The 12,312-nt window shown below is 33.6% G+C and overlaps 1 protein-coding gene across 1 annotated transcript; it reads left to right on the forward strand.

The window, feature by feature from the left end:
- The first annotated feature begins 5,388 nt into the window (after positions 1–5,388).
- On the forward strand, positions 5,389–11,763 carry LOC139871303 (uncharacterized). The gene is made up of 4 exons (XM_071859030.1): positions 5,389–5,593; positions 5,995–7,220; positions 7,310–8,126; positions 11,630–11,763. Exons 1-4 carry the CDS (start codon positions 5,389–5,391, stop codon positions 11,761–11,763), a joined length of 2,382 nt encoding a protein of 793 aa, XP_071715131.1.
- Positions 11,764–12,312: the final 549 nt, after the last annotated feature.

Here is a 12,312-nt window from a genome sequence, read left to right on the forward strand (position 1 = left end):
TCGAAATAATGGATCGTGAGGTTAAGAGACTTAAACAAAACAAAATACCGATTGTTAAGGTTCGATGGAATGCTCGTAGAGGACCCGAGTTTACCTGGGAGCGTGAAGATTAGATGAAGAAGAAATACCCACATCTATTTCCAGAAGATTCGTCAACACCTTCAACAGCTTAAAATTTCGGGACGAAATTTATTTAACGGGTAGGTACTGTAGTGACCTGAACTTTTTCATGTTTATATATATTAATTGAGATTGATATTTACATGATTAAATGTTTCCAACATGTTAAGCAATCAAACTTGTAAAGACTTGATTAACTGAAATATGTTTCATATAGACAACTGACCACCCAAGTTGACCGGTGATTCACGAACGTTAAAACTTGTAAAAACTATATGATGACATATATATGGATATATATATATATAGTTAACATGATACTATGATAAGTAAACATATCATTAAGTATATTAACAATGAACTACATATGTAAAAACAAGACTACTAACTTAATGATTTTTAAACGAGACATATATGTAACGATTATCGTTGTAAAGACATTTAATGTATATATATCATATTAAGAGATATTCATACATGATAATATCATGATAATTTAATAATTTAAAATCTCATTTGATATTATAAACATTGGGTTAACAACATTTAACAAGATCGTTAACCTAAAGGTTTCAAAACAACACTTACATGTAACGACTAACGATGACTTAACGACTAAGTTAAAATGTATATACATGTAGTGTTTTAATATGTATTTATACACTTTTGAAAGACTTCAATGCACTTATCAAAATACTTCTACTTAACAAAAATGCTTACAATTACATCCTCGTTCAGTTTCATCAACAATTCTACTCGTATGCACCCGTATTCGTACTCGTACAATACACAGCTTTTAGATGTATGTACTATTGGTATATACACTCCAATGATCAGCTCTTAGCAGCCCATTTGAGTCACCTAACACATGTGGGAACCATCATTTGGAAACTAGCATGAAATTTCTCATAAAATTACAAAAATATGAGTAATCATTCATGACTTATTTACATGAAAACAAAATTACATATCCTTTATATCTAATCCATACACCAACGACCAAAAACACCTACAAACACTTTCATTCTTCAATTTTCTTCATCTAATTGATCTCTCTCAAGTTCTATCTTCAAGTTCTAAGTGTTCTTCATATATTCTACAAGTTCTAGTTACATAAAATCAAGAATACTTTCAAATTTGCTAGCTCACTTCCAATCTTGTAAGGTGATCATCCAACCTCAAGAAATCTTTGTTTATTACAGTAGGTTATCATTCTAATACAAGGTAATGATCATATTCAAACTTTGGTTCAATTTCTATAACTATAACAATCTTATTTCAAGTGATGATCTTACTTGAACTTGTTTTCGTGTCATGATTCTGCTTCAAGACTTCGAGCCATCCAAGGATCCGTTGAAGCTAGATCCATTTTTCTCTTTTCCAGTAGGTTTATCCAAGGAACTTAAGGTAGTAATGATGTTCATAACATCATTCGAATGATACATATAAAGCTATCTTATTCGAAGGTTTAAACTTGTAATCACTAGAACATAGTTTAGTTAATTCTAAACTTGTTCGCAAACAAAAGTTAATCCTTCTAACTTGACTTTTAAAATCAACTAAACACATGTTCTATATCTATATGATATGCTAACTTAATGATTTAAAACCTGGAAACACGAAAAACACCGTAAAACCGGATTTACGCCGTCGTAGTAACACCGCGGGCTGTTTTGGGTTAGTTAATTAAAAACTATGATAAACTTTGATTTAAAAGTTGTTATTCTGAGAAAATGATTTTTATTATGAACATGAAACTATATCCAAAAATTATGGTTAAACTCAAAGTGGAAGTATGTTTTCTAAAATGGTCATCTAGACGTCGTTCTTTCGACTGAAATGACTATCTTTACAAAAATGACTTGTAACTTATTTTTTCGACTATAAACCTATACTTTTTCTATTTAGATTCATAAAATAGAGTTCAATATGAAACCATAGCAATTTGATTCACTCAAAACGGATTTAAAATGAAGAAGTTATGGGTAAAACAAGATTGGATAATTTTTCTCATTTTAGCTACGTGAAAATTGGTAACAAATCTATTCCAACCATAACTTAATCAACTTGTATTGTATATTATGTAATCTTGAGATACCATAGACACGTATACAATGTTTCGACCTATCATGTCGACACATCTATATATATTTCGGAACAACCATAGACACTCTATATGTGAATGTTGGAGTTAGCTATACAGGGTTGAGGTTGATTCCAAAATATATATAGTTTGAGTTGTGATCAATACTGAGATACGTATACACTGGGTCGTGGATTGATTCAAGATAATATTTATCGATTTATTTCTGTACATCTAACTGTGGACAACTAGTTGTAGGTTACTAACGAGGACAGCTGACTTAATAAACTTAAAACATCAAAATATATTAAAAGTGTTGTAAATATATTTTGAACATACTTTGATATATATGTATATATTGTTATAGGTTCGTGAATTAACCAGTGGCCAAGTCTTACTTCCCGACGAAGTAAAAATCTGTGAAAGTGAGTTATAGTCCCACTTTTAAAATCTAATATTTTTGGGATGAGAATACATGCAGGTTTTATAAATGATTTACAAAATAGACACAAGTACGTGAAACTACATTCTATGGTTGAATTATCGAAATCGAATATGCCCCTTTTTATTAAGTCTGGTAATCTAAGAATTAGGGAACAGACACCCTAATTGACGCGAATCCTAAAGATAGATCTATTGGGCCTAACAAACCCCATCCAAAGTACCGGATGCTTTAGTACTTCGAAATTTATATCATATCCGAAGGGTGTCCCGGAATGATGGGGATATTCTTATATATGCATCTTGTTAATGTCGGTTACCAGGTGTTCACCATATGAATGATTTTTATCTCTATGTATGGGATGTGTATTGAAATATGAAATCTTGTGGTCTATTATTATGATTTGATATATATAGGTTAAACCTATAACTCACCAACATTTTTGTTGACGTTTTAAGCATGTTTATTCTCAGGTGATTATTAAGAGCTTCCGCTGTCGCATACTTAAATAAGGACGAGATTTGGAATCCATGCTTGTATGATATTGTGTAAAAACTGCATTCAAGAAACTTATTTTGTTGTAACATATTTGTATTGTAAACCATTATGTAATGGTCGTGTGTAAACAGGATATTTTAGATTATCATTATTTGATAATCTACGTAAAGCTTTTTAAACCTTTATTGATGAAATAAAGGTTATGGTTTGTTTTAAAATGAATGCAGTCTTTGAAAAACGTCTCATATAGAGGTCAAAACCTTGCAACGAAATCAATTAATATGCAACGTTTTTAATCAATAAGAACGGGACATTTCATCGGGAACCAAACCTGAAGCCACAAAATCTCCAGATACATCACCTATTTCCAAGATAACGCCGTTACAGTTTAATTCTCCATTCAAACTATTTACCCCTAGTCCAAAACCTACCAGCCCCCTAGTCAACCGAATCCCTACAAGCCCATCATGCAATGAAGATAACCTGGGCCCAATTAGTGCTCAGAATTCGGGTGGCCCATTTAAAAGGGAGAAAGAGATTGGGCATGATTGCCCAAATGACTTGGAAAGCCCAATCGATGGAGACAATAACGTTATTGAGAACGAAACCGAAGGCGACCCAACTTGCATCCCGAATTCGTATGATGTTGGGCCGGATAGTCCAAATGTCTATCCACAGACGAATGTTGAGAAGGTTAATCTGGGCTCAAATGCTCCCAACGTTGGGCCTAAACTGCATAAGGTAAATGATGTAAGTGTTAAGGGTAAAGAAAAGGTATCGGTGGATACAAAAAAAACTACCAAGTCAACGAAATCGGAAGCAGAGGAGGTAAAGAAACGCGACTGTTGTTGGTCAAATATGTGGCGTTGGAAATCGTCCTCAAGGATGATGAATCTCACTAGTGCAGCGAGATCAAGAAAGGCGGATGCGGGTCCATTATGCTCCAATTGCACTATATGTAAAGGTAATTCAGGGTCTGTTAATTTGAGCCATCAATAGTCTGGTTATGGAAATGATAACCCACCTAATTCTCATGAAGTTAAGGAGTAAGGACAGAAACTGGGACTCAAGTGGAAGCGTAAGGCTTCCAATCAGTAAGTTATGTTTTTCTCCTTTCGTATTCTTCTATTTTTATGAAGACAATTGCTTTTAATATTAGGGGTTTTGGGTTCGGGACGGAAGAGGATAAATCGGGGTATCTTAAAAATCTACTTAGTAAGGAAAAACCTTCCTTAATTGCATTACAAGAAACTAAAATAAAAACCATGACTTTTAATTGGGTTCGAAGAATTTGGGGGACAAATGACTGTGAGTTTATTCAAAAAGAAATGGTGGGTAAATCGGGAGTTCAACTCTTAATATGGGATACTAGTGTATTCCTTGCGGAATCGGTTATTCGTGGTGACTATTTCATTGGAATCAAATGTAAATGGGTGGCTCCGGGATTAGACTGTAACATTATTAATGTTTATGGACCACATGATGATTTGAGCCAGTGTTGTAAATCTCCCGAGATCTCCCCGAGATCTCCCTCGAGATCTCATTTTTAGAAGGCAATCGAGACGAGATGTTCATATCCCGAGATTTATCGGTCAACGGGGTCAAACTTAGTCAAAGTCACGATTTCTCAGATTTTCTTGCTAATTTGTAAGATTTTCTTGTAAAATTCGTAATTTCTAAGATTTTCTCGCTCATTTCTCAGATATTTTTGTAAAATCTCGTAAAAACGTATATAATTATACATATATTTATGTTTTTATATATATTTTTATTAAAAAAAACTATAAAGTCAACTTAAGTTAACGTCCGAGATCTCCCCGAGATTATTCCGAGATGCCGAGATCTCCCTAAAAAAGTCAAAACGAGATCTCACCGAGATCCGAATTCTCCAACCTTGATTTGGGCAAACAAAAGATGTGGCTAGACCTTTCTAACCTAATCGGGGGTAAAGTGGAGGTGGCTTGGGTTTTATGTGGGGACTTTAATTAAGTTAGAAATGAGGCAGAAAGATTCAATTGTGAATTCATAGATTACCGGGCTAAACATTTCAATGAATTTATAATGAATAATTGTCTAACTGATACAATGTCGGGTCGTATCTTTACAAGAGTTAGTGATGACGGAATCAAATATAGTAAGTTAGATCGTTTTCTCCTGACGAAAAGTTTCCTTCAAGCGTGGTCGGATTTAACTGCAAGTGTTATGGATCGACATCTCTCGGATCATTGTACCATTGTGTTAAAAGATGAAGAAAGAAATTTCGGGGCCAAAACCTTTTAGGATTTTTGATGTGTGGCTAGATGAAGATGATGTGGAGGAAGTTATAAAGAAAGCTTGGTATATTGAAGTACCGGTAATTGAAAGGAAAGATTGTATGTTTCGGAATAAATTAAAGAATGTTAAAAATGGGCTAAAGGAATGGAGTAAAAAGAAGTTCAATAATCTTGATGGCGAGATAGATGCTTATAAATCGGTGGTACAAGACTTGGAAAGAAAAGTCGAACACATTTTGTTGAATGAAAAAAATTGAACATATGGAGAAATTCGAGAAAAAGTTGGTTTGAGAAAGAGAAAGTCAAAGCGAGTATGTTAAAACAAAAAGCGCGAATAAAATAGGTGTTGGAAGGGATGAAAATAGTAAGTTTTTTCATTCGGTGGTGTGTAGGAGCAATAATAAAAATACGATTTGAGGTTTCCTTATAGATGGTGTTTGGAAAGATGAACCAAGGGAGATGAAGTCCGAGGCATTCTCACATTTTTGCAATAGATTCAAAGAGTTGGATGTGGAAAGGCCGAGCTTAGAAGATCTCGATTATCCAAACCTCTCGGAAGTGGATGTTAATTTTTTTAGAGAAACGTTTCGATGAAAAAGAAGTTCGTGATGCTATTCTTGATTGTGCTAGTAACAAAGCGCCGGGTACAGATGGCTTTAACTTGAGGTTTTTTAAAAAATATTGGGAAATTATTAAACATGATTTGGATAGTATCTCGTGGTTTTGGGAGAAGGGTGAAATTTCGAGAGGATGTAATTCTTCTTTTGTTACACTTATTCCAAAGATTGTGGATCCGCAATTAATCGTGGATTACCGACCTATTAGTCTTATTAGTAGTTATTATAAAATAATTGCCAAGTTGCTTTCTAACCATTTGCGAAATGTAATTCCATCTCTTGTCGGTTTGGAACAAAGTGCATTCTTGAAGGGAAGATTTATTCATGATGGGGCTTTAATTGTAAACGAGTGCATAGATTTTCTCAAGTGGAAAAAACAAAAGGGGTTCATTTTTAAGGTGGGTTTTGAAAAGGCCTTTGATAGCATAAATTGGGATTTCTTGTTTGAGGTTATGAGATGTATGAGATTCGGATCCAAATGGTGCAAGTGGATTCATGCTTGTCTTGCTTCGGCATCTATTTCCATCCTTGTAAACGGGCCACCTACGATTGAGTTCTCACTTGGAAGAGGTGTTAGACAAGGTGATCCACTCTCACCGTTTTTATTTATTCTCGCGGCGGAAGATCTCAATATTTTTACAAAAAATGCATTAGACAAGGAACTTTTTAGTGGGATTGAGGTTGGAGGTGATAAAGTTCCCGTTTCAGATCTCCAATATGCGGACGATACCATTTTTTTCGGGGAATTTAGTAGAACGAATGCGAGAAATCTTCAAAATCTTCTTATGTGTTTTGAGTTAGCTTCCGGTTTAAAAGTGAATTTTAATAAAAGTTGCGTTTATGGTATAGAGATGTCAGATGATGAGTTAATCTTAATCGCGAATCAAATGGGGTGTAGAGTTGGTGAATTCTCGTTCACATATCTCGGTTTACCTATCGGTTATAAGATGACAAAGATGAAGGATTTGAACCCGGTTATTGAAAATATTAAAAATCGTCTTTCTTGTTGGAAAATGCGATCGATGTCTTATGGAGGACGCTTAGTTCTTATCAAATCGATTCTTTCGAATCTCCCGTTGTACTTTTTGTTACTCTTTCGTGCCCCGCAATGTGTATTAAAATTACTTGAGAATGTGAGGCAAGAGTTTTTTTGGGGCGGGACGGAATCGGGTACAAAAATTTCATGGGTCAAATGGGATGTCATTTTATTATCCTATGGGAATGGGGGTTAAATATTGGGTCACTAAGGGAAAAATTTTTATCTTTATTGGCAAAGTGGTGGTGGAGGTTTTATACCGAAACCGACTCACTTTGGAATAAAGTTATTCGAAGTATTTACGGTTCGTGTGGTGGTTTGAGGTTGGGTGGTGACTTAGGTTACCGCCCAACTTTAGGCACTTGGAAAAATATCATTCTTGCAGGAAACTCTTTGGAAGATCTCGGTAATGCCTTCAAGCATTCTTTTAAAAAGGAAATTGGTAACGGTTCGTCAACAAGTTTCTGGAATGACATATGGCTCGGGGACAACAAACTGAGCGTGATATTCCCGCGGCTATATCGTCTAGAAACTGATCCAACAGCAACAGTGGAGCAGAGATTGAGTTCGAATGGGCCAGGCGGTTCAAACGGTAATTGGGCCTGGGCCAGAGCACCAACAGGCCGGGTCCGAGGTGAATTGGATGACTTATTACAGCGGGTTTCGGGTATACAGTGTTCGGATCGAGAAGATAAATATAGTTGGGTTCTAGACAATAACAAGAATTTCACGGTGAAAAAGCTTTCCGGAATTTGTGACGAGAAAATTTTGCCTACAATCAACAATAATGCGGTAACATTGCGGAACAACTTAGTCCCTAAAAAGATTGAAATCTTCATTTGGCGGTTAATGAAAAAAAGGCTTCCGGTGAGGATCGAATTGGATAAAAGGGGAATTGATTTACATAGTGTTCGTTGTCCGGTTTGTGATGATGGCTTAGAGAGTACGGATCACACTTTGCCTTTTTGTTCGTATGCTTTTGAGATATGGAATCGGGTTTATTCGTGGTGGGGTTTGGGTGCCTTTTCGAATCTTGGTTTCAATGAGATTCTAAGAGGCAATTCCGGCACCATATGTCTACATTCGGGAAAAAAAATTGGCAAGCAATCGAGTGAATAAGTGCATATTACATTTGGAAGAATCGCAACAACAGAGTTTTTCGAGGATGTTCGTGGAGCACATCGGTTACTCTCAATGAGATCCAAGTTAAGTCTTTTGAATGGATGTCCCTAAGATCTAAAGAAAAGAAGTTTGATTGACTTGTTTGATTGAGTAACCCACATATTTATCTTTCGAGTTAGTATTTTTGTATTGTTCTTTTTGGTTGCTCCCTTCGCAACCAAATATTTTCGTGTTGTATCTCAAAAGTCCTTGTACGCTTATTATGTTTATTTAATAAATTGCATTGCCTTTCAAAAAAAAATATTTTAGAACAATCCATTCTGGAATATTTCATTTATTTTCGGTTTAGGACTTCATGTTTGCAAGGAATCTTACAACATAGAATAAAAAATACAATAAACATTAAGGTAGCGCATCTAATTGTCCAAATTATTGTCCTTTTTTCATAAAAGTAAACTAGAATCTAATCATTATATCCTTCATCGTAATCTAATTATTGTCCAAATTATTGTGTTTTTTTTTCGTGTATTTGGTGTTCATGTGTAGGTCGTTTTGTTTATTATTGTTGTTTGGTTACGATGGGCTCGGTTCGATTTAGTTCGTATTTAGGTTGATCTAGTTGGTTTACTTTTTCCGAGCCCCTTCGTTCGTTCGTTCGTTCGTTTATGTTCGCTAGCTTGTATCGGTTAGAGGTCCTTCATTTATTGACGAAGACTTCTTTTTAATAGTAATCGTTATTTTGGCAAAAAAAAAAAAATCATTATATCCTCTTCAATTATTCTAAATAGTGTCTGATTGCAAAGTCTAACAACTTACATTACTGTTTTGAATATATTAGTGTTTAAGGAAACTTTTTTAACTCATTTTTTTTAAAGTACTTCTTCTATTCTAAAAAATTTGTATAGTTTGACTTTTTATTAAATTTAGACAAAATTCCATTCCTCGTCCCTGAACTTTACATCAAATTTGACTCCTCGTCCTTTTTCTTTTTTTTTTTGTGCATCTCTCGTCCATAATGTATAACAATTCTACATCTCTCGTCCTTTTTTTCGACTCCTCCTCCTTTTTCTTTCCGTCAATTCTACATCACTCGTCCCTAAAAAGGACGAGGTATGTAGAATTGTGATACATTAGGGATGAGGGATGCACAAAAAAAAGAAAAAGGACGAGGAGTCAAATTTGATGTAAAGTTCAGAGACAAGGAACGAAATTTTGTCTTAAATTTAAAATATGCGGAGTATTTTTTAATATTCTAATTTGCCTATTAAATGAGAAATTTTAATTAAAAAGATTGTTTTAAAGAGTAATTATTAAAAAAGTTGACATATTTAATATTACATTAATAACAATAAAAACTACATACTTAACTTCAATGATTTTTTGTGATTATTTAGGGTAAGGACAATATTTTTAAGACAACAAAAATAGTAGGGTGGACATTTTTTTTTGGAGACATTTGTCTTAAACTATTTAAAGAGAAAAACCTTACTTTTAGGTTAAAACTTTGTTAAAAAATTAACGATGCTCCATTTTGTGATTCACATTTGATAAAATTAACGATACATTACAATTTACTAATTACTAAAATCGAATAAGCTCGTAAAGTAAATGAAAGTATGGAACTTACATGCATATTTTCGCTTAACAGCGCGAATAAAACCAATCCCACAACCGATACTATAATCGCAAACATGATTCACCAACGTAAGTACTTGTCGCCAGATTTTACCTCAAACAACTGCATTATTCAAATGTAAAATGTGAATCAAAAAATACAATATCGTTAATGTTTAAACGAAATTCTAACTTAAAAGTAATGATACTCCTCTTTTTTATTACAATTTAGTAAAACAATCATTTAAATAATCTAACTGAAAATATGTTACCTTTTATAAAATTTAGGTAATAAAGCTAGATTTTAATGAAATTTACCTTATATATAATTGTGACCTATAAGGATGTCATTTTAGTTTTAGGAAATATCATTCTGACCCTATATATATATATATATATATATATATATATATATATATATATATATATATATAGGGTGAGGATCCAGAGAGAACCAGAGGTGGTAGAGAACCGAGAGAACCAACAGCTCGACCTTCATATATGTGCAGCTCGACCTTCAATCTGCGTGCAGATTGAGTCAATCTGCGTGCAGCTCGATCAAGCTGGGTGCAGATGGAGTAAATCTACGTGTAGATTGAGTCAATCTGCGTGCAGATTGAGCTTGTTTTTGGTGCAGGCACACTCTGTTCTTCGTAAGAAAATTGAATCTCTCAAAATCAAACCTATAGCAAAAATTAAAAACGCAGATTTATTAGGTTTCATCACGTGAATCTATGTGCAAAGTTTCAGATTCTAACTCCTAGATTTGAGCTCGAATTCGTGAGTCAAAGATTTGGGGGAAAAAAGTCAACAATTTCTTCATAGCTCAAATTCATAATCTATATGATGTTTCATCTTAAATTGACGATTGACGAGTATTAGATGCAACATTTTAAGCAACTTTCATGTTGGAATCATCATCTAAAACGCCTTTGATTGATGTTACGAATTCATATTCATCGTTCACAAGTGATGGTTCGCTGGGTTCTCTGCTATGCAGAGTTCTTCCAGGATCCTTTCACTATATATATATATATATATATATATATATATATATATATATATATATATATATATATATATATATATATATATATATATATATATATTAATCGTTAAAGTGAGGTAATATTTTTCTTAATTATAGATATGTGTATGTATATTGCAATCGTAAACTATTAAACAACGTTTAATATATATAGTTAAACCATATATTGGTGTAAACGATTTCTGCATCAATGCGCGGAAATCCACCGATGCGTTTTAAAGCTAAATTGTAAGAAAATTTTCTCACAACAAAAAAATATTTTCACAGTAACTTCTCATAAATTTATCATAAAATATACTCGTAATTACTTATATGCTTATGCATAGTACACCACATACTCCTATTACTTGGTGTTAGTAATTCAACAAAAGTTATGACAAAAATATATGTTATCGATAAGTAAGATTACATTTTAACCAAATTATTTGATGAATCCACTAAGGCACTAACAATAAGCATTAAAAACTTGTACCGAATACATAAACAATACACAATAATAGTGAACACTTTAAAAGTTGGTGAATTTCTCTCCAGTTTATCAACTTATCTATAAATAAAAACTAATCATATGTGTGTTAGGTATGAGGAAATATGATGTAGATTATAATTCATTCTCTGTAAGAAAGATGTGTTTATCTCTCAACTCAAAGATTATAATTTATCCATATTAAGTTAAGGTAATATTTATAGATAGGTAAATACAACTTCCAAATTCTAACAAGGTGGCGTTTGTCTTTTCATAATTTTATTTATTATCTATATCTATCTATACGTAGGCCAGATGCAATCGACCGTGACTAGCAACCGCCAGCCACCACCACTGCATGACCACCATTACCAACAATCCGTTAACGGGCCCGCCAGTGGGTCCTGCAACGGCTCTAATGGATACACTGGTGGGGCCAACTAGATTTTTCTTTTTTTTTTTCTTTTTCTTTTTCCAACGGCTACTTGATTTTTTTTTTCTCTCTTTTACACTTTTACTCTATATATACAAAACACATACTACACAAACATAATCACACACTCATACTACACTTCCAATTTTTATTCAATATCAAACACTCTCAATCTTTCAATTCAAACAAAAATGTTTCAACCAAATAACGATTTCTTCAACCATATGTTAAACAATCCAATCCCGTTACCGAATCATTCATCATCTAACCAAGCTAGCAATTCATCGCCAAGCCAAACTAGTTTTTCTCAATCACAACAATTTGTTCCATCACAACAACTACCACCATATCAATATTTACAATTTGTTCAACCACCACCGCTACCATTTCAACAACAATTACAATATCAAAACATGAATACGTATTATTCACCACAACAATTTCCTATTAACCAACAATAATTCTTTTCACAAACACAACAACAACTTCCATTCATACAACAAAATTTAACACCACCGACTCTTGAAGTCGTACCCGAAACACAACCCGAAACTGTACAA

Source organism: Rutidosis leptorrhynchoides, chromosome 10 (genome assembly GCF_046630445.1).
Source record: "Rutidosis leptorrhynchoides isolate AG116_Rl617_1_P2 chromosome 10, CSIRO_AGI_Rlap_v1, whole genome shotgun sequence".
In the NCBI taxonomy this organism is placed as follows: domain Eukaryota; kingdom Viridiplantae; phylum Streptophyta; class Magnoliopsida; order Asterales; family Asteraceae; genus Rutidosis; species Rutidosis leptorrhynchoides.

What these genes read in the sequence shown, in the direction of transcription:
- LOC139871303 (XM_071859030.1), top strand. Translation starts at nt 5,389, where the DNA reads ATGAAGAAAGAAATTTCGGGGCCAAAACCTTTTAGGATTTTTGATGTG. An exon ending in GAAGTTCAATAATCTTGATG is followed by an intron (nt 5,594 to 5,994) that starts GCGAGATAGATG and finishes TAATTTTTTTAG; the next exon opens with AGAAACGTTTCGATGAAAAA. An exon ending in TTTCAATGAGATTCTAAGAG is followed by an intron (nt 8,127 to 11,629) that starts GCAATTCCGGCA and finishes ATCTATACGTAG; the next exon opens with GCCAGATGCAATCGACCGTG.